We start from the raw sequence: 23801 nt of genomic DNA on the forward strand, positions 1-23801 counted from the left end.
AGAGCAGAGCAACTGAGAGCTGAGTCCAGGCTCCAGGCACCAAACTACACTAAACTTTGCTTCACGGTTTGCAGGAGCAATGACCAGGGGAAGGGTGAGAGGAGGGAACTGGCATTTCTTACATCTTCTGGGAGAGCAGATACTGAACTTCAGCTGCCTCCCAAACCTTAGGGCCTTTTCTACCAGGTAAAAAGAAGGAAAAGAGGTCAACAAGCCACTCTTGCAAGAAGCTTTTTGATACTCCCTATTCCCAGCAATTACAGCTTTTATGTGCCTTTTGAGACTAGGTAGAGAGCAACTCAAAGATTATTTGTGCCACCAACTTGCTTTTCCTCTCCTGGTTAACTCCTAGAGAGTCACCCATCAGAAAGGAAAACGGTGCATCATATCTTTTTGACAAGCCCTGCTGCCACCAGACAGTCTGTTGCCAATACTGAAACAATGAAGTTGGGCCAAATCCTTCAGCCCTTCAGGAAGAAATCCACTGCCATCTGTGAGGCTTTAAGGAGCCATTCACGCTTCTTCTTTTTGGAGCTTTCAGTCAAAAACACAGGAGCTAAGCTGTTACTCCTCTTTATTTTTCCTGGGTCTCCCTCTTTTGTCCCCCCCGCCAGGGGAAGAGAGGCACCATTTCCTTCCCTTCCCTCCTCGCCCTCTCTGCCCCCCCAAGTCTGCCCTGCCCTCCATGCAGACGTCTGTTTCTGACTCATTGGTTTACCCATCACAGAGCACCAGACTTCTTTACCATCCTAGCCAATGCTTTATGACGGCTGATGCAAGATCCCTCTTCCACAACATAGTTTTTTGAGCTTAAAATTAAATATACCCTTTACATCCCCTTAAAGTTAAGCTCACACTCAATGCATGTGTCAGACCATCTCCGAAGGGAAAAGCATGGACAAGCTGTACATACAAACTGCTCCGTTTTAGAAGTTGACTCATGCTCAGAAATGCTGTAGCATCGGCTGCTAACAGACATCCAGCCCTTCCAACCTGTAGTATGAGAAGGAACATCTCGGGGCTCGTTCTAAATCCAGACTCTTGCTCCCTAGCTGTTCCAGGGACAGCTGCACTCTCAGGCCTTCACAATCATCAGGCAGTTTTCCACATGGTTTTGAAGCACTGCCTTTTTGTTGCTTACATAGCCTCAGACTCTGTCACTGGAAGAAACACAGCACTTTTTAAAACTGGAGGGTGAAGTTCTTGGGCGCTCTCTTGGTTCCTTTTGCTGCAGCTTTAACAAACAGCAGCTCAAGGATAATGCTGCTCCTGGCTTCTAACAGACTTTGCTTAGTAACTAAATATTTAGAAAACATTTCCCTCCTGGCCATCTCTCACCCTCTGCATTACTGAAAATAATAACTGGTTGTCTTTTCTCCTATGTGCTAGTCTAATACTGCCATGTTTGCATTATGTGCGGACATTGTTTCTGCAGCATGCAAATACAGAGACCAACACCGATTTCTTTTCCGAGTATGCACCGTAACATTTAATTGAGGTTCTGTTTTATAATATTTGCTAGATTTGCAAATCTTAATTTTTGGGGTTAAATTGCATGGCAAGATTTCTTAAAATATCTAGAACTGTCTTACTGACCCTTGTATGAGATTGTTCTAAATAGGATTATTCTGTCTTCTATAATTAGTGCTGTAGCATGTACCTGGGCAGCTTTCTTCTTTGGAGACCTGCTGTCAGACCAGGCGATGGGGATTAAAGACAAAGTGGTGGTACTGGAAATGCAGAGGTGATAGTGCTGTTGTCCTTTCTGAAGAGTAGGAGACTGAGACATGAGCCATATGCTGTATGAAGGACTCTTTGTACAGGGGATGGTATAAACTGAAGATGACAGCCGTGTCCTGCTTAGGTGTGTGGCTCAGGAATTTTTATTTAGCTGTAGCTGAAATGCAGTGACAAGGTTTAGTACGGAAGATAGTGCTTCCTGATACTTATCAGTGTAAAAAAGACTTTCGGAGCCAGGACAAGAAGATGGGATCATCTTATGGCATCTCAGTCTCTGAGGACCTCACAACTGCTTTTTCCACATCTATGTTCTGCTCTTTCCATATATATGCAATGTCTCTGAGATGGGGAATTAGGCCTACACCCATTTTATTCAGCACAAAATCCAGGTGCAGAGACTGATAACTAGGTTGTCAGAGTCACCCAGAAGCATAGATCCCACTGATACAAATGAGAAGGAAATGTGAAAAAAAGACTTTAAATCTTCACCTAAATGAACTGTTGCAGACATAGTGAAAACCCACGCAGATGGTGGTATCACACAGCCTTTCACTATGGACCCAGTGCTTTACCAAGTGGGCCACTACTGATTGGTAACTGTATTTTAGCAGGGCTCTGAAACTGTACACGTTAAAGGTGATCAGAATTAATAATTCTGAGTTGTCCAAGGAGCATTATAATAACGATCTGCTGCTCATCGCCCTTTGAAGTTAATTTTTTCAGAGGCCACCTGTGAGATTCTGTGAAACCCTGAGGTGACTCGCTTCTGGCAGCCAGCATCTGAAACCTCCAAAGGACTCAGCTCTTGAGGATGCCTTTCTTGTATTAGCTGAGGCATAAATACCTGTATACCTCTGTATAATAGTTGCCTTACCTGAAGTGCTGTATTGATACGCTGTAATTACAGATTCTGACAACTTTTTACCCTTTCCCTCAGTTACTCCTAGCGTTGAGCATTAGACACTTCAACTTAACAAGGCAGAACATTGAAGGTTTTATGTCCTGATGCACAGCTGCAGCTTCAAATCATACTGACTACTAAAAAGTACCTAACCAAGGGGCATTCCGTTAGACACCAGGCTGTGCATTCAGGAGCTGAATCATCATCAGCAGCTGGATTCTAGGATTGAAGGCAGCTCCCCCTCCCATCTCCGGCACCTCAGGTAGGGCAAATTTGGATCACGAAATTTGGCAGAACATTTGATGCAAGTGACATGCCTGCCAAACACTACCTCGTTCATAACCATGGTATTTAACTACCAGCATACACGGTCATCCATGCAGACACTGAGAAAACACATATACGGTCCCTGCGTTTTCTTTTCCTCCTGGAAAAAATGGCAGGGCTGGGAGTGAGGTATTAATTGAGACTCTTGTTACTCTTGATAGATGTTCGCAGAGTTCTTAATCACTCAAGATGGCCAGAATACTCATTACCTGAGTTGAGAAACTCCATCCTTCAGTAACAATCTGCTTTCTTGCAGATTGCTTGCTTCTATGTCTGTAGAATTATAGTAGGGTAACATGGGGTGACCACTTGGGGCTTGAAAGAGTGAGCCACATTGCTGTCTGCCATGACTTTCTTCACTTAAGGCAAAAGAAGAGTGTGAGGCCCATAATCCTTTTTCCTAGAGTTAAATGGGCTGTGAATAGTAGAGTAGTGACTACACAGGAGCAGCAAACAGCTGACTTCATAGAGGACAAAGGCTATAAGCAAAATCTTGGAGTATGCAGAAGATCCACTCTGCACTTTTCTTGTATGTATAGCATATCATGCGTGGGCTGAACTCGACTTTTGGGACTGTCATTTGTGAGTGAAAACAGGCAACAAAAGTGCATGTATCATTTCTCTGGGAATTACGAAGGAAGGAGATCATGAAGCTTTGGTTTGTCCATCCTACCCACTCACAGCAGTTCTGATGTCTCTCTAACACAAGGTCAAAGCCAAAAGCTTTTCTCTGCCCACAAAGAGGGACGCTAAATTTGCATTTCAATGCAAAATTTAGAACATTTACTCATCATGAGGAAAACAACTGTCTGATTATATGGCAGGGATTATGAGTTCAGTATCTTTGCTCTTTCCCTGCGTATGGCATATAAGGCAGTTCTGCGCTCTCTAGGGAAAACCAGGAGGGAACTAAAGCTGATTTATCTGTGTGTTATAATCCCAACACTCGGCAAGGAGTTTTTAAAAGGCAACAGTCCCTGGGAAAGGAGACCAGCACACAACTTCTCTGTCCTAGCACAGTCTACTACTTCATTCCTGAAATCTTTGCATACGTGATCCCCGTTCATCAGAAACACCATAAAGGAAATAGTTCAGCACGTTCTTTTGCTGCTGTATTTTCTGTGCTCAAGCAGGAGATCAGAAATGCTGAACTTTACTTATTTCTCAGGATCAGAAGGGAAAAGATACCCTAGTATTGGACACAGTATTCGAAGCCATGAGATTTATGAAATTGAAGGCTTTTTGCAACAGTATGACAAACTCTGTATTTAAACAGATCACTCCCACCACACAGAAGCAGAAATATAACATGCCTTTTGTTCAGAGATTTACCATGTTTAATTATTCATTTTTTTCAGTAGCTTAACCATGTATTCAGTTAAATAAAGTAATAAACAAAAGTGTTCAAAGTGAGGCAATATTGTCTTTATGTTATTTTTAAATCGTGATCAGGTATCTGTGTGACATGGAAAACTAAAAATCAAACAAAGTACATAATCTTTGCTTCTCTAATAAAATTTAGCGCCAAATTCTGCTCTCAGGTAGATTTCTATAAAGCATTGTCCCTAACAGCATTACAATACGAGGGCGTATTTCTGGGTTTAATAAGTGCAAAAGATCAGGAGTTGTTCTCACATCTTAAAGCACACACCAAATGGAGAGCTGGTGTCTGGCTCTAACACATACCGCCCTGCTGACCTCGTGCAAGCAGTCGCAGCATGACTCAACTCCAATAAACTGATTTGACTTCACCAGATGGTAATTTGGCTAAATTTGCTTTTTGACTTCAATTTGCCTGCTTCAACGAATGAGAGCACAATTTGGCTCCTTTCTCGGTGAAAAGGAAGCGAACCAAACATGACTTTCACCAGGCCTCAGTTTTTGGCCCCAGATTTCAACACACACTATTACAGCAATCAAAAGAACCATAGAAATTACTTATCATTTTACTGTTCCTTAACACATTTCACACAGTCCTGCAGCGAGCAGAATCACAGATGAACCTCAGAACATACAGAGAGCACAACTACTACACTGGACATGAAAAGGAAATTTTATTAAACATGTTTACATAACATGAGTTGGAAGTTCATTTAAAAGCACAGGGGAGTGTTAAGACAAGTGGTCAAAATAGAAAGGTACTATCGAATTATAGCTAGTTGGTTTTTGGCCACTAAGACAGAACAGGATCTAGTAGTAGTGCACCAATGCTTGAGTTCTTCCTGCTCAGCAGGTCGAGCAGTAACCAATCTGCGCCCTATGGAAAGATGGGCAGAATAATTCCCACGTGTTGAGTAATAATAAATAGTTCACTTGGTGCAGGCAGTATGTCTATGAATTAAAACCTAGTGTGTACACAGTTTCTACATGTGTTACAGCCCCACAGTAGGAATCTACACCAAAATAGTTATTAGAAGGAATTTGGTCCGTACTACATCACGTTTTCCATAGGGTAAAAAATAAAGTCCATCTATAGACATTTAGCACCAGACTCACAGACCTAGCCTGGCTAAAACCTGCAAAATGTCTATAAGAAAAATGGATGGCTTAGATTTCTTGGTTACTTCAGTATAGTAATTACGAGCAAACTGTACAAGTACATGCAACATACAAGCTGGCCTATGTGGAACTAACATACATTATTAAATAACCTTTTTCATCTCTTTTTACAAAACGTGCATGCAGCTTTGAACAGTTCCAAGTCATGCTGCTCTATTTGTGTGATCACAAAATTGAATGGCCTGTAAAAGGAGGGGAAACATATCAATGCACCTGCAGGAATCTGCAGTTGTTCGCACATTTACAGAATATCACAAGGGATTTCAAGGCCAAGAAGAACTCAAATGAATAAAAAGCAAATTGAAATTTGACTTTTTTTTTTCTCCAAAAAGTAAGATATCTTGCGTTAAAAAATCAAGCCTTGTGCTTGCATCAATCTCAAAGAAATGTAAACTAAAATTTGATAAAAACATTAGTAAGTGCAGAATATTTCAACTGGAATTTCCAGTGAAACATTGAACAACTCATACCATGCTCTATCCAGGGCAGACAGGTGCGTCTGAAGCGACACACATCAGAGAAGCCTGGGTACAGCTGAAAGTGTCATATGCTCAATCCATTCCTGGTCAACATTTTGGGAAGTCAAATATACATTTATACACAGAAACGTAAATATTTCCTCTCCATTTCTAGGAGGAAAATTGCATTACCAGTAACATATTCAATGTCAAAATTAAGACTAAAGCTGCTTTATACCAGTCCCCAGCAGTAGTTGCAGAATTCTTCAAAATTCTTCCATGCAAAACATCATAAACATAAAAGTTATTATATATAATGCAAACATATCTGCTTTTTACAAAGAAAAAGTGGCACTGTGATGATTATTTATTTTTAAGAATATAACTTAGATTGGTCATTTGTTCTGGGTTCCCACGTGAGAGACTTGGAAGTACCAGAACAGAGAAACGATTTGAACTCGCTGGAATCGTAACTGTGGCTGTTGAACACTTTAACGATGCTTACAGAGATATGCTTCAGCCCTTTGTTGTTTGGTTTAGAAAAAGAAAGGAAGGGTCTCTGTTAGCGTTGTGAGGACTTCTACAAAACTAGCAGAATCACATGGCAAAAAACTAGTGGAAGTGACAAGTACAGAAAAACTGCTGAAACACCAGGAAGGTAACACTGCTTGAGGGCTCTCTCAAAATGTGAAAAAATACAACATTGTTAACAGAGTGAGAGCTTCCAGTTTGGGTCATCTTTGACTTAGGTCGAATCTAAAGGTCCCTCTCTCTCTCTTTGTTTTTTTTTTTTTTTTGGATCATTATAAGCATCGGTGATAGCCGCTAATAGATTGGCCGTATGTGATAAACCTTTGTTCTGTCAATTTAAGCCATCTCTCGACAAACAGACATATGTTTGGATAACTACTACAAGCAAAAACAGAAGTGATTGTCTCTCTCCAACAGTGTTTTTTGATCATGTGAATATCTGGTTCCAACTGTCATCCTGGGTGATGTTTTTATTAGACAGCACCTGCTACTATGATCTAATGCAGGGAGGCCCAGTTGAACTTTCCAGAGATGACTGGGAAGCCCTGCGTGTCAGGGGAGTCAAGGTTGGATCCACTAGTGATGAAGGTGGAAATAATTTATACCAGCCTATTACCACACTGGACAGATCCAGTTCCTCCAGAAGGATCTGGGCAACTCCCATGAAGCATTTGTGGTCCATTCGGCCATAGTCTCCCCAAACTATTACCTGGAAGAAGATAAAATACAGGTTCAGCATTGTCCTCAATCCCATGCTCATATGTTCACTCCTGCTCGTTATGTGTAGCATAAAGAAAATGTTATTCTTAAGGGTGAAAGATTGCTCCCTCTTGTGGGAAAATCTAATGGCAGGACAGGAGCGAGAGTCAACAAAAGAGAAATGTTTAATACAGCCAGACATTTCGCAGGTCTGAAACCACAAGCCACAAGGACGCGTTTGCTGGTATTTATAAAATTAAATGCTTAGTGAGTTGGAATGGGTTTATGCATATTGCTTAAAGTTAAGTAAACACCCAAGTGCTTCTCCAAATTATAGCCTAAAATGGGATTAAGAAGCAACTGACCTGAAGGACTTTACCCTGTGGACTTTCATCAAAAACCAGTGTCTGCTGGTACAAAGGATCAAGGGTCTTCCGTGCAATTCTTGTTTTCTTCTTAGCTATACACGTTCCATTTTCCAATAAATACACTTTGACATACGGAGCTGCAAACAAAACATCATGAGTTTTATGTTTGGACTTAAAAACTTCTACATTGCACATCTGAGCTGGATGACAAATGCCTTAAAAGGAAGCTGAGTGGAAAGAAAATGACACACATTATCTTCACTGTATAATCTGAATACAATTATATTCTTAAAATAAATGATGTGGCCCATAAGAAATCAATTTGATTTTTATAAACTTTGAATGTAATGATCTAAGATGTTACTAACAACAATTATGTTTCATGCATGCCTGTCATTTTAAAAACACTTTCTTTTGCCAGGAATTAACTGTCCCTGTTAGCTACTCTGTAGTCTCTATGCATGTTTAGGGGTCAGAGATATTTAACAAAAATAAGACTTTCATGTTTCATTGAAAGCAATATTTTAAACTAAGTCATTCCAATAACAGACATTAATTGCTCTTTCATCTTGGGCTCCTAAGGAGGTTGTAAAAAATGTTATCTAAAACAACTGCTCTAGTTGTTTTGGTAAGCAGTGGTTGTGGTAGCAATTATAAATCTCCTCTAACAAAGATTTCTGTAAATAATTAGAACGTCAAAAAACGTCCTTATAAAATGATACAATATTAAATCTCATTAGTTATACAAATTATTGACACTGGCACTAGCACAACCTGCTGTCTTCCTGAAGCACTGTTGCATAGAGAAGATCCTGGCATGTGGTGGGTCTGTTAAGCTGTTTGTTCAAAGCACTTTCATCTGTTCTCCATCTCTTGTTTTGACGTGGAACAAACACAAAGGACTTCATCTACTTTGACAAAGCCCCTCTGAGATATATGACTTGCCTAAGATATGCAGAAATATTTCTGCAAGTGTTCCTTCCAGAACGGATGTTGAGCTGCTGAAAATCCTTCCTTGGAAGGTGGCATGCAACTGGCAGATGCAAGGCAGTAAAAATTGGACATTGGTAGCAAGGATGTCTCCACGCACACATTCCTTGTTGAAAAGCAAACCAAACAAATGCAAATGGAGTGACAGCTAATGAGGAGCTCAAAAAGTCTCCGATCCCCAGTTCATCAGCATATTTCATATTCTTGTTTTCTGTTCGTGTATTGTCTTTTTCTTTCCTTACCTGGGGTAGATTTGGAGCCAGGTTTTTGTGTGAGGCCACGGGCTCTAATGACTTCTACTTCTAATTGGCCCTTTTTATCCACCATTCCAATCTGGATGTCACCTGAGAGGGAGAAGAAAGAAGCCCAGATTTTAGACAAGCAGTGCGCCCCAGAAGATAGGGTATGAGAGTGAGAAACGGAAAGACTAGTTTGCTACTAGTCTGCTGCGTTAGTGTTCTTGTCACCTCTCCTCCTGATCCCTTTAATTTCCCCATCCTTAAACCACGACTAAAAGATATACACTTAGGGAGCACAGTGCCCTCTCTTGGTGTACGGTTTATATCAGAGCTCAGTATTTCTGATCCATGGAAGCAGGCAAATTTACAGCAACACTATGGTATAACCACCACACCTTTAATTTTGCACTGGCAAATTATCTAGAGACTTCCCACCTAGGACTGTTGCCCCAGCGTGCCAGTCACTGCCATGCGCTGCCCTGACAGCGGTCCCACACTCAGAGAGCCTAAAACCCAAACTCATGTTCAGAAATCCCTTCGGCTGGAAGTTTCTGCCTCCAAGATGAGACGCAAGAGCTGGCAGTGCAAAGGCTCCTTGTCTGATGAAGGAGGAAGAAGAACTGCTGGTAGAGGCTAACGTTGAAACCTTCTTCTGTAACTACAATTGCCTGACTGGATCCTCAGCGTAAGGCAGAGACGCCAACCACACGAGGCACGCAGGCACAGCACAGCTTCAGAGAACGATGCCCTGCCCCTCAGGAGCTCAAAAGAGGTCTTTTTTCTGCAACAGTCTCCAACAAGTACAGGGGTGACAATTTTCCTGTTTTTATCAATATTCCACACTCATTTTTGGTGTGAATAAAATGATGCAACATGTTAAAATAAGAAACTGCTTTTGCTACTAAATAGTCAAACTTGTTTTTCTGCCTGAGTTCTGACAAATGACATTTCCTGCAGAAAAAGGAAACTGCTTAGTCCGAGACCAAGCACTGTTCTGATCTAGATCAAAAAAATGCAAGGGCTGATGCTCGAAAGCTTTCCATATGTATGGTTTCATATATCATGGAATCAGCTGGGTAGAAATCTAACAGGCCACTTAGAATAAACAATGCACAGTGTGATGACATGGGCAGCTACGTGACACCTGTGCAAATAAATGAACTATGCATATATCCATGAAACACATGAGTATGTATGTATTTGACATGTAAACTCTGACTGCCTAGAAAAACACACTCACGAATAGATGGTCCTGAACTACAGAATTTGGGGTCTGGATTTAGAAAGACAGCATTTTGAAATTAACTGGGCATGCGATTTTTCACATGCTTGTCTAACAGTATATTAAAGCAGTGTGTAGGCCTTGGTACCTGAGGTATGACAGAGCAGCAGGGAACATTTCTTTATCAATCAAACTTTGCTTGAATAAACAGAGCCCTGTGTTGCACTAAAAATAGTTCACAGGAAAATTCCAACAAGCCTTTTTAAGAGCACATCTCTGTATCGCATATCCAAAATAAAACATGCAACAGGGAACCAGAAGGGGGAGCGATAATACAAACATTTTCAAATCGTCACTAGTGAAAGGGTACCACATAGAAGGTCTTCTATGAAAATTGTTAAAAAGCACGACTGAGTGCTTTTTTGGGGGCCAAAACTTGAGCCTTTAGTAAATAAAGCAGTTCTAAGAGGTGAAAATAAATGTACTACTCAAGTAATCTGCAGAAAAATATTTAGTCAGAAAAGGATTAAAATAAAGAGACGGAAGAAATCTAGACCCTTACATTTGTGCCAGTAGAGCCATTTAGATTTTTATTGGGCAAATCACCTCACAAATACCTCCTCTTTCAAAATAATAATAAAAATACGGATTTAACAAGTTTGGTGCTTATTAATGCACCAGTAAGTACAAGTTACTTGGACTTACACAGCAGCCCTTGACTTAGCGGGTAACTCAAAGCATTCTCAATAAAGTTTCTGTCTCCTCCTGCTCACAAGTTGGGAGGGAAACACTCTCTTCTGCAATTTTTCTTTCTGTTTCTCTCTCCTTTTTCAGAAGCGGCTCAGTAGCCCTTCCTGAAGCTGATTCTCCCAAGACAGCTGTACTGAAGCATTGGCCATTTATAATTTCCAGCGGGAGAAGTATGGTTAAAGTAGTGGATCAAGGACTCCTCACTTAGCATCCTAAAGCATGTCAAAGAATTGCTCATATATAAGCAAAAAAAAAAAAAAAAAAAAAAAATCAAACCTTTCCCAAGATACCTACACAGCACTGCACTACTGAACACCTTATACACTCATACTCTGTTCATAACCAAGGTACAGCTAATGCTACTAAAGGGAAATACAGACTGGTCTGGAACACAGAGAAGATCACAGACAGCCCCAGGCAGCTGCTGTAGGAAAGCATTTTGTCTCTTTCATGACAAAGACTGGCTTTATCAGCAACTGATTATTGGGCATTGCAAATGTGGGCAGAAGTTTGACATTCTGGGGTTAGATGAACTAAGTTTGGACAAGTGCAGAGTTTGGCCAGGAACTGTCTGTCACATCCAATATAATCTGTGGAAAGTAAATATAAACTCTGAACAGCTGAGATTTTGCAGTGAGCTACAATTGGAAGCCACAATAATTTTGAGTGGGAAGTGCAACCCCTGTCTTCAAATTGCAAATGAGATTAGCTGACACCTCAAATGGAGCAAATACTGTTTCTCATCTCATTTTGGATGCTAGTGTGCTAGGAATATCAGTGACTGCATATGGGACCTTCATGTTTAGAGTGAAGGAAGCCACTTTGTAAAAGTCTTTTTGGTGCTGTAGTCTGGCAGTGTGTGCATTAGTTAATTGGCTTATTATTCAGTTAACAGAGGAGAACATATTATTCTTACCCATGGCAGGGGTTGCTAGCGTTTGTCGGCCTACTAACTGTGCAGGTCCAAGTCCGTCGAGGAAATCACTAAACTGACTGTCAGCGCCCAGCCGTACTCCAGGAAATATTAAGCTGAAGACAAAATAAAAGCTGATTAAGCATAAGAACAAGATTAATTTCTATTGTCCTACAGTATTTACCTCAAAATTACTACTGATACAAAGCAAGCAGCTCAGGATGTGCAACCACAAATTGTTCTGCAGCATCAGGAACGAGCTGTCTCCCGTGGACCCCAAGGAAGTGTAGTGAAATTCTGCACGTGGACCCAAAGTAGTCCATAAAACAGTTCTGGCTAAGGAGTTCTCTAGGCGAGAGCCTAGTGAAGAGCCTGACAAGTGAATAAACTATGAGTGACCTTGTATGAGAAAACATAAAAAGCCTCATGAACTTTAATAGCCTATCCTTCATTCTTGAATGCTTGATTTGCCTTGTAATACTGTTTGATATCTATACATACATCCAAACCCCATCCATATCAGTTAGAACAAAAAGGAAAAACAGTTGAATACACTAAATTAATCTGATTGCTGCAGCTGTTTAATGAAGCAGTAAACTGGCAGGTAGTAGTAGTGTGTGGGAACATATTTAGCTAATGGTCACAAGAGCATTCCAGACGCCTTTAGAAGGCCTTGAACAGAATAAACAAGAAGACAAAAAAAGAAAGACACCAATTAGAAGAACACAGGTGCGCATTCCACGATAAAGGGAACTTGGCACAAAGAACCTCAATTCGGCAGTTTATCTTGACCAATTAGACTGAGACAAGTCTTGCATGTTTTAGTTAGTATAACCAATTATGTCCTATGTTTATGCGCGTGTGCAGAGTTGATATAACCAATCATTAAGTGTAACTAGGCGCGTGGACAGTGCGTGAATAATGTGTGTAACCAATAGTAAAATAGCTAAACGCATGTATGGATGTAACCAATGTATAAAATGATGTCTGATGCTCTAGTAAAGGGTCTTCAACTATGATCATGTTGATCTGTCGTTGAGTCCATGATTATGCTCCCGCAGTAGTGTTGATTAGAGCTAATGCCACTCCCTAGCCAAAATATTCTGGTAGCCACATCTGGATCTACAGTTGGTACCCACCCCTCTTTCAGGACACAAACTGAACTGTAATACATGAGCACAGAATATATGGAAACATTCCAGGTCAGGCTGGACGGGGCTCTGAGCAACCCGATCGAGTTGAAGATGTCCCTGCTCACTGCAGGGGGGTTGGACTAGATGACCTTTAAAGGTCCCTTCCAACCCAAACCATTCTATGATTCTACGATATGTGCTTTTCCAAGCTGCTTTCTTGTATTCCAGGATCTCCACTTTCTTTTAAATAGATATACAGTCTCCAAACAATAACAAAAGAAACAAACAAACAAAAAAAAGAGAGAGAAAGAATGATCCATGGTGGGGAGACTCAGCTTTGACTTCCTCATCACGATTATGAGGAACAGAAGAACTGACTTTGAACCAAGTCTTGATAGCATCTTACCCAGCAGGCCATCCACCACTCTGTATCTGCTTGTCCCTCAAAGGAAATTCCCTGTTAGACTGGAGAAAATAATAACAAAACTTCCTAATAAAATTTGATTTCCACAGATCAGGCTTATGTGCTCCAGTCACTCATTTCACACTGAAAACTCTTTGCAAACCCCAGTTCGTTGGATAGGAAAAGCCCATTCCTCTTTTCAAGACTAAGTGATTTTACTATGCTTGCCTAAATGACTGCCTGTAACTAAAGCTGGCCAGAAAATATCAGCACAGTGCTTTTCATTAGAATGCTCTGATTTACCAAAAGGTAAGCTTTTCACATAAGTTTAATTTTAAGAAATCTTTTTAAGAAGGTTTCTTTAGATGGAGAAGGAAAAGAACCTCAAGGTCTCCAGTTCAACCGTGAGTCCACCAGTCACAGCATTCACTTAACCTCGAGATGCAGCTTCAAGCCCACCCTTCCTGACAAGACACACAGTCTGCTTCTCTCCCCAGTAGCACTACTCGTTTGCTCTTGCCCCTGCTATGAAAAGTTTCTTGCTCATTTCTTTGGCCTTTCCCCCCCAAACACGTTACATTTTGCTATGGAATGACTAACAACATTGAAAATGTTCACTTGAGAGCATTCTCACTTTTCAGACACCTGAATGTTATGAAGTACACATCCACCTTAATGTGTATTAATTCTAATTCATTAACTCCAAATATGGGCCAAGCAGAAGAATGCAACATGGTACCTGGGGTACGTACTGTAGGAACCTGCTTTCTCAGCTGAGCTACACATTAATTGGTCTTATGAAATGCAGGATGAGGCATGATACTGTCAATAAACTATGTGATCCTGGAAGTAAAGTCAGTATGATAATGTACACACACACAAGGAAGGAAAAGTAGCCTGTGCAAACTTAAGCATTTCCTAATTGTCATGATTACCCGCCTACAGTAATGTCAAGAGTGAACTGCAGACAAAATACTACTAAAGCGACCAAAGTCAAGCTCTCGCTGATTTTGATGGGAATCTCACAAGAGACAGGGAAATCCTAGCAAACAGCTTCACTACTCTGAATACAATGTGCTATCAAAAACTGATTCGTACTCACACTAGAAATAACATCTGAAGTTAAAGGTGACATTTCTAATGTTCGAAAAAGGCCCAGAAGGAGGAGGAAGAGAGGTAGAGGATTTTAGGATCAGGTGGCACAGTGCATGTAACCCCTGATTATGTGATGCAGTTGTGCGCCTTTCCTTCCACCTTGCAGCTGTGTCCAACTTATGTTCTACAAATAAGCCAGTGATGCAAGTGGGGGAAGTGATTAAATAGTAGAAAATTGTTTTATTGGTCATCTTTCTTACAAGAATCTCCGTGTTTAACATTTTTCATTCACTGCAATCTAAACCCAGAGCTGCTGTAACTAACATTGTTCTACCAAACTCATGCAAGTTTGCAGAGCATCTGAGGATTTGATCTATAGCTAAATCACAGAATCATAGAAAAACAGAAGACTTCAGAGAAGTTTTCTAAGCCACAAAGTACAGCACCACACTGAACAGAGCCCTCTGGTATCCCTTTTGCCTATGGCATTGTGTCCTGTTTAAGGAACGTTTCTCTTCCTTCATTGCAGCAAGATATATTTAACTGTTTCACCTGAGTTTTGTTACCTGCCTCCTTTGGCCCATTCTCCTGGGCTTCCCTTCAGAGCCACTGTTAGATATTGGTGGTGGTCTCACTTCACTGGCCTCACTGTTTCTTTACTCTTGCCAGAGATTGGAATAGGGACGTGGAGATCAGGGTCAGTGTTTAAGGCTAAGGTCAAGTGCGAAGCGGGTTTGCAGTCAGGTTTGCAAACCTGCATTGAGGTTTGCAACCTCAATGAAGTTGAGGTATACTGAGGATCAGGAATCAACCAGAAGAGCTGGTAACTCTATCAAACCAGAAGTTTGGGACAGAAACATAGTGAAAATTTAGGGAGCCGGTGCCAAAAGTATGGATCAAAAAAGCAGGACAAACGTGGTCAGATGTGAAGAAATCTATTGTATGAGAGCCCCGAGAGAGGTAAGGAGAATTGTCAGAGGCAGAACTGGTGCTGGAACAAGAGATGGGGAGCAGGCACAGGAGCTAAGGAGGGAGAAACAAGACATAAGATGCAGATCGTGTGACTACCACCTTGTGATAGCTCACTTTACCTTGAAGGTGGACCTAGTTCTAAAGGATAATTTTCAAACTAAGTCCCGCTATGTCCCAATAAGAAGAAAGCACACTTGCTCTCTTCACTGCCTTACTCAGAGACTGATTCTCAAGTCAACAGTTTAAGGCTCTACCTTGCAGTTTCTGTCCTTCAGATGCCCACTGTGACCTCCAGATCCAGACCTTGGCTGCCCCAGCCTTGCCAAATCTGTTTACACACTCTGAGGGTGGAGCAGAGGATTAGGCTGTTCCCCTGAAAAGATCCTCACTGTCAGTGCTGGGCACCCACCTCTCCCATACTGCTAACCAGGGAAACAGGCTCCCCCAGCTCCGCCTTAGCAGGGTCCAGTTTACTGGGTCCTTTGCCTCCACGGCGAGTGACTGGTGCCTTACAGACTGACACTGCAGCACAAAGGAAGGAAGGAGGATGGCAGGATGGAGTGTTGAAAGAGTAAAGGTAATGCCCTATCATAGAATCATAGTGGGAAAAATACTGGGATATTTTACTCTTGTCCCTCACTCTTCATCTGATGCTTATTTACTCTGAGTTATTCATGATAGAGCCTGTTTTTCTTACATGGCTCTTGCAATTCTTAGATTTGTCAAAGAATCATAGAATGGTTTGGGTTGGCAGGGACCTTAAAGATCATCTAGATCCAACGCCCTGCCATGGGCAGGGACACCTTCCACTAGATCAGGTTGCTCAAAGGCCCATCCAACCTGGCCTTGAATGTTTCCAATGATGGGACACCCCTAAGTTCTCTGGGCAACCTGTTCCAGTGCCTCACCACTCTCATTGTAAAAAAAAATGAGGGTGGTGAGATCATCTGATGATGAAGAAACTGCACCTTTACACAGCTCCTTGCCACCACCATGGCTGCCCCTGGTTCTTCATGCCTTATACAATGTGCAATACCAATTGTGGTAACACAGTAAGCATATAAAAAGATGAAGACAAAGAAGTCCCAATCTCTCGCTTTTTCCAGGTCTACAGGGTGCAATTTGCCTACCCCTCGGTTTCTTCTTTTGTGGGGAGGCATCTTCTAAGAATTTCCTAGTGACCACTGTGCCCTGGCACACACGGTAGAGTCCCACTGAGAGCTGTGAGGAGGCTGGACTATTCACGCACACTTTTGTGTCAGATCTGCCTTTGTTCTCCTTTCCTACATATTGAGTCAGTCAGCAGTGAATGAAAACAGCTGCCCATTCCCCACCGTTGTCTGTCTGATTTCAGCTGATGGGGCAGCTGGACTCTGGGTTTACAGCTCTCAATAAGAGACTTGGACCAACTCCAGACTAAACTTTCTTTGTATATAGTATTACTGAACAGAGTTTCACATCACAGGGATTTACATACAACATCTGAAGTTTAACTCTGAGTTAATCCAAACATAACTCAAAGAAAAAGTAACCCTATGTTTTGTTTTGAATAACGCGGTCTGAATTTAGTTGTCTTTTGATGAACAAAATGCCTCACCGGGTGACAGGGAAAATGTGAATCCTTAAGAAGTCCTCTCTCAATTTCAGTTTTCAAGACATTTGTGTTACGTGCCTAAAATAGTTCAGTTTTGCAAACGTTTCAAGAGGAAGAATCTGTACGCAGAGCTGGGACCTCTGTTCACATCCCAAGTTTTCTTACAAAGACAAGAAACTTCTCCTACATTGCTGATATTTTTAATGCCACTTACTTGCCCTCAGAGCTATAACTATTTATGCTGCCGTCAGTGGATTCCCGACTTGGCTGTCGAACCATACGACTTCTCATCTCTGCTGCCATTCCTGTCTCTGTGCTTCTCTGTATCGTGCTCTTTAGCTTCTTGTTGCCAGCCTCTGAAAGCAGAGAAAAAGAAGCAATAGTTAGAATAACAACTTCGAGCAAAGCCTTTCCTTGCAGTTTTCCCCCAACAACAGTGAACTGACTTGACCATTACTATTTAATAATACAAAAAGACTATTCTGATCAAAGAAGGAATCTCTCTTCTTCAGTTGCAAACTGGCAATGTCTTCTCTTTAAAAGGGATGCAACCTGCAGATCTTCGTTAGGGCAAACTGTTAGAAATTAGGTGTCTTATTAATGACCTTTACACAGTTGGAATGTAGACAGGATGACTGTGATAGTGCTTGCTAACCATATACTCGGTAAGATGTCTCTAGCCACCTTGTTAGTTAGGTTGGGCAACTACAAAAGAAGTTACAACTCTCAGAAAATGAGGGGAAAAAAATCCTTCATGCATTCCACAGAAAAATGTTGAGTACTAAAATACTTAGTATCAAAAATATAATAATGTGTTGTGACTCAGCAAAATCTTACTTTTCACCACAGAAATTCTTCAAAGTAAACAGTGAGCTTTACATAACTTCTGATCTCAGCACCTCCTAAGCAGAATTAACTCTTGGAGAATTTGTTTGGGAGACGACGGACTTCACAGTCTAGGCTTGCAACTGAACACTACCGAGTAATGCAAATCTCGTGAAATTCTTTAAAGACTCAATCCGTTTGGAAAAGCTTCCATCACACGTTCTTTAAAATGCAATTTGTGTTCCACCTGGAAGGTTTCAGGTTACCCTTGAGCAAGGAGAGCTTCCAGTCCTTTACAGGGGTGGTTATGGGCTCAAGGTGCAATGGCCGATCAATGAATTCTGCTGTCGCATGGCAGAAATTATGCTTCTAGATGATGATAATTGCTCTCAGAGATCTATAATTGAAATACTTCCACCAAAGCCTCTGTGTGATGTAATAGCGTGTGCTGACTTCAAACTCGGTGTCCTGTTCTTTTGCATTTAGTTCAGCCTATCATTCAATGGGTAACATTAGTTTCTCTCAGGAAGTAATAGATTTGACAAAGTTCCTTGTAAGTGCATGCAGAAACATTCTTCTCCTGCATTTGCCCCTTCATTTCAGTGCTCCTTCATTTGCTCTCTGCGAAGTCTGTGCTTCCTTTTCACAGTCTGGTCAGGGGAGCGTCTGAAAAAGTCAATGTTTCTTCCATCTCCACCTGCTGTGGAGACTGGATTGTTCTGAAAAATTTTTCACCTTCCTGTTTCACACGGACACCACTGATGTTTGAAGCTGACAGATCTTGACCTTTCTTCACATAAAAGTTCTGGCTTTGGTAGCCCCGCGACACCTATTGCTCAGGGTGTTTAACCGCGCTGCGGAGAACAGCTCGCCCTTGCTCTTTGGGTCTGCAGAGCTGGTGGAGGGCAAGGAGAAATCACACGACAGAGCAGCTCCCCTCCCCGAGTTATCACAGTAACCTCTCTGGAGCTAGCAGAGAGACGGCAAACGTGGCCAAAGCGAAAAAGAAAGAATTCGTATATTGGGCTTAGAGGAGAGAGACATCACCACAGCAAAAGGGGCTGTGGTTTTCCTCTTATGCCTTCTGGAGCAGGGGTGGTTTACCTATGGCCACCCAGAAGCAGAGAAACTGCTGAGCAGAAGAAATCAGCTATTTCCACAGATCCTTTACTCCTTTCTGAGGCCAACAGCCCTGAGGTTTTGCTGTGGGCCACTGCAACTCATCCAAATTCTTGGTCCTTCGTCAGCTGAAAAGGCATTATTCAGTGCTGCTAAACATGAGTAGAGTAGGCTAGACAAGGTTCACCAGGCAGACCAGGTTCCGCTCGTGGACAGTGCAGGTGGCTGTGGAAGGTATTTGCTAGAACTTCAGTGACTCCATATGTAGAAAATCAAATGCTACATTTTGGACCTGAGCTTTATCTTTAAAAATAGATGGTGTGTCCAGCACATCAGCGCTGAAAGGTAAGATGAGCATCAAAAATGAATCAAAAGGCAGCCTAGGAAGCATAGCCCACATGCAGACCCCTACACCAAAGCAGGACTCTCGCATTTTCAGTAGCTACGCATTTGCCACCCATATTGTTTTGGGCTTCTCTCTCTTGCTGGGACCTGTCCGAAAGTTTCCATCTGCTTCCATCTTCTCCTACAAAGCGGGTGAGATTATGTGGTTTACCCCCTGCCTTCTTTTCTGGAGCCAGCCAGATCAGGCAGCATGAGCAGAAGGATATAATATGGTAGAGCCTGAAATGAATAGGGTTGCCTGTGAGTATTCACGGCTCAGGAACTGGGAGTGACGGGACACTAAAGGTAGCTACAAGATCATCATGACCTTGGCACAAATTGGGAAAGAGATGTTGCTCTGTACCACCTGGACAACACGGTGGGTGCTGGAACTTAGGGATCTGAACAAGGCTGAAGAACATATTCGTAGAAATAACCACTATAAAAAATATCCATTGATGACATTACAGAAATGAATATTTTAGCTTTGAGCCACAGCAGAGATTGAAAATAGCAAGTGGGTTTTTCTGAAAGAGTAATTTTATATTATCAGGGATAATGTCCATGTTGCTGCTTGAACATATTTCTTTGATCCACAGGTTTTAAATGCACAAACCACAAAGAAGGAATCCTTGTGCACAGCCATAAGCAAGTCTACAACCTTGTCTCGCTGTGCTGCAAATACCAGACTATCTTTTTCCGAATGTTTTTCAAGTCACTGCTCTCTGTCTCACTCTGCTGGATTCCACCTCTTCTTTTTCTTGTCAACATTTCTTTTCAGGTTGAAAATTAAAAAAAATTCTTTTGCCTCCTCTTGTAAGTGCTACTAGTATCCACAACATTTCCTGGGAAAACTAGAGTACTCCAGCATATTTCACTGTACAACCTCAGTCTTAATATTCTGCAGTACAATCAGAAATATAACATAAAAGCAACCCAAGACAGGATGGTAAAATACCTCAAGAGTTCTATGGCATAAAGGGAATTGCTTTTGCCCATGACTAAGAACCGAAACACACGTTGCACAGGTTTTGGATGTTTTAACCTTGGTCAGTTATGCAGATCATATTTTTTTCATCCACTTATAGCACAAAAAGTAATGAGAACAGTTTGTCTTGTTGGTGTACTCCTGTAAACTTCTCAGCAAAACCCAGTTCTGCAAGGGAGGGAGGTGGTTAGCATACAGCTGAGTTGGGAACTGCTGTTATTTCTAAAGCTGCCCCAGTAATACGAAGTCACACTTTGGGGTACAACTTCCAGTCCTGCCTTAACTGCACAATGAAATACAGAATCCGAACAACTACCAGTGTTTCTCCTGTTCTTCATAATGTGTTCTTTTTTAAAACTTTCATTTTCATCTGGTATTACTTTTAATCTAGCAGTTCTGCATATATCTTTGGAATGCTGCCATTATATGAACAGCACAAGTTCGTAAAATATTTAAGTTCAATATCTATGATATATTGAGAAGATTTGCTACTCTTGCCTGGTTATCTATTGGAAAATGCTTGGTCCTGCTTCTGATTTTTATTAGTTTGGTATGTGCAATTAAATTTTATAATATGTTACAGTTATTTGCCTGCACTGTGTAAATTACACTATATTCATTGCTCAGACTGAAGATAAACTGTCCCTATACTGAATACCATTTAGGTGCAAAATTTACTCCAAAATGGCCTGTATGCTTCTGTCTGCTGTGTCAGTTATGTAAGGCTTTCTGCAAGCAGAAATGCAGATTGATGTGTATAAGCTGCATGTAAACATATAGTTTAACAGGTACAAGCTAAAGACTATTATAGAGCAATTGTGATGAACATTTTTGCAGATTTAATAACTGATGCAAAAGGATCATAAAGCAGCCATCTGCAGCTACAAAACGTACACAGCTTGTAAGCATTTTGCAATTCATCAACAGCCTTGTTTTAGCACTCCCGCTACAACACACTGATGTGTGTGTGCAATGTGCTATTTCAGTCTACGTATTATAAATACAGCCTATAGTGATTCTTTTTTGGTCTGACAAGAAACTGGTCCCTGATTTTGGTTTTCTCAGACAAAAGTAAATTAATGGAGATCCTGATCTAAGTAATGATGAAGAGCAAAAAGCAAGCTCGTTAGTGTACACACTGTCTCACATTTGCACAAAATACCAATGTAGTTGATGTGTCCCCAATTTCTATACTTCCTCATCACCTTCAAGTATAGCAGCCAGGAAACACCATTGACAACAGAATTATATTAGCGAGAAAGGGTCAGTGATAGTATCTATAGAATTAAGATGGCCTACTCGAGATACCTGAAGGCTAGCTTTACGTTTCTAAAGGCATCCAATTCAGAGATGACAAAGCCAGGACAAATGGCCCAAAATGACTTGAATCCATGACTGCTCTTAGCGAAGGCATGACTGCACATGGCATCACCATTGGCCTGGCTTTTCCTCTGGGCTCCATGTGGTGCCTGGAGGCAATTACTAGGTTTTGCTCTTGTTTCAGTATAGTAAGCCTGAAGTAACAGGAGCGGCTGCGTCACGACCTGCTGGAGTACAGCTTTTATCCTGTGATGTCAAGATGTATATTACATGCCACGGGACAAGGCTAGGGGACATACAAGAATACGCAAGGACCCAAGCTTGGTGATTTAGTCAATAGGACAGCGTTAGAGATCTCTGCAGGGCAGAAGACGACAATCCTGACATGGTCTTCTACGTACTGCCTATAGGGAGAGGTGCCTTGAGTGAGCATTACCCAGAATCATACCTGAGGGCAACTAGTCGGTTAGCACCAAAAAAAGAAATTTACACACATGCAGCACCTGGGTACGTGGCATGGAAAATTCGTGACTCGTTCAAAAGAACGCTCCAGAGAACAAAGCATACACCACTGCTAAATCCACTAATGAAAGGGATAATAAGAAGGGTACTAATACTCAATGTCATTGCATGACTCAAGGGCAAATTATTCACGGTATCAAGCGCGCTCATGCATCCAAAGAAAGCCTAAAAGGACTACAGCTCCAAGCCAGCTCTGACTGAAACCTGGCAGGACTGTGACCATATTGTTGGTTTGCACACCGACTGTGCGAGACACCACCAAGATTACGCCAACTGGAATAGTAAGGGTCATCCTCAATTCAAAGAACTAGAAAAAGAAAAGCCAAGGGGCACATTTCCTTCTGGTCCTTTCTGATGTGCTACTGATTTTACAACCTCAAATTTAGCTGCTGGGAGGCCTGCTGAGTTACAAGTTCTGCAGCATCCCACTCACTCTGCATGTAGCACTTTCAAACAACAACAAAATGTATTTACACATGAATTGACAAAGCACCCTTTGGCTTTAGTCCTAAAACAGAGGAAGAAAAGAAGAAATAATTCAAACAGCATTTTCTTTTACATGTGTACATCTCAGATGAACTCAGCAGTAGATTGATTGCAAAGATTGAAAATACATAGTGACTACGGACAGAAGATAAATAGTAAAAAATACGACATTTAAATACAAATGTTTCCTAGACTTCATATTCCACAATACTCCACTGTATTTTCCATTCTGTGTATTCTGCTATATTCTCCTGAATATATAATGCTGTTTATAAAAAGACATCTGAAATATTGTAGTAATGGTCTTCTAAATGTTTCCTCCGCCTATCACACAATATATTCAAAGAAAGGAGAATGCCGTTTATATTCTGTGGTGTTAGATCCAAATACAAACCATCATGTACTTCTTCCCATTTCTATTTATTAAAACAAATCCACAAACAACATTTATACTACTATAAATAACAAAACCTTCTAGAAAGAATATTCACCTTTTCAGCTCAGATAATTTACCAAGATTTATCTTTTTATCAGGAGTTTGGAAGAAACTGTATCTCACAACTATATTTATAAATTCATATATTCAGCTGGCAAACCAATTTCATTCCCAATAAATATTTTCAGATAATACAAAAGATATAAAAAGATATTTTTCAGATAAAAAGAAGATAATGCAATTGGTCCATTATATATACACAGTATTTTTTTTCTGACATATTTAGAGACAAAGGAACAAAAAGTACCAATGCTAACAAAAGGAGAATTCACTGAATTGCTGTTAACAGTTATGTTAATGCTTTGATGGCATTTTAGCCAGCGTACTGCAGAATCTCAGCTTTTGACTGTGTTTATCATTGAAAAGCAAACTTGCAAACTCAGACTCTTTAACAGTTTGCACTTAGATTTCAAAGGAAAGTAATCTTACTTATCCAACAGCTCCTATTGACTTCTGTGAAGCCGAAGAAGTACTTTGAGAACAAATGACAGGAACTGCTTAAGGTCCATGCTCAAAACAAAAGTAAACAGGAACTTGAAAATCAGGCCATTATTTACTACCTGACAATGGCCTCAAAACTCTGAGCAACTGCTTTTACAAATCCTATCTCCTTAAGAAAAGATGGTCTTAGGCATGTTTACTGGAAAAAAAAAAAAAAAAAAAAAAAAGTAAAAACAAGCATGTCATTTTGTATGATTATCCTGATACCTATGAATTCCCCATGTCAGGGAAGAAAACCTGGAAAGGAAAAACCTGGAAGGAAAAGC

The 23801-nt window shown here is 41.0% G+C and overlaps 1 protein-coding gene across 1 annotated transcript in view; it reads right to left on the reverse strand.

The window, feature by feature from the left end:
* Window positions 1–5005: 5005 nt before the first annotated feature.
* RIMS1 (regulating synaptic membrane exocytosis 1) overlaps window positions 5006–23801 on the reverse strand; it is a 342135-nt gene continuing 323339 nt past the window's right edge. Inside the window, 5 exon segments of the mRNA XM_030034563.2 lie at window positions 5006–7225; window positions 7581–7720; window positions 8816–8917; window positions 11701–11813; window positions 17109–17250. Of these exon segments, the coding sequence (XP_029890423.1) occupies window positions 7007–7225; window positions 7581–7720; window positions 8816–8917; window positions 11701–11813; window positions 17109–17250 (716 nt within the window). The 3' untranslated portion in view covers window positions 5006–7006.

This window comes from Aquila chrysaetos, chromosome 2 (assembly GCF_900496995.4).
Source record: "Aquila chrysaetos chrysaetos chromosome 2, bAquChr1.4, whole genome shotgun sequence".
Classification (NCBI taxonomy): domain Eukaryota; kingdom Metazoa; phylum Chordata; class Aves; order Accipitriformes; family Accipitridae; genus Aquila; species Aquila chrysaetos.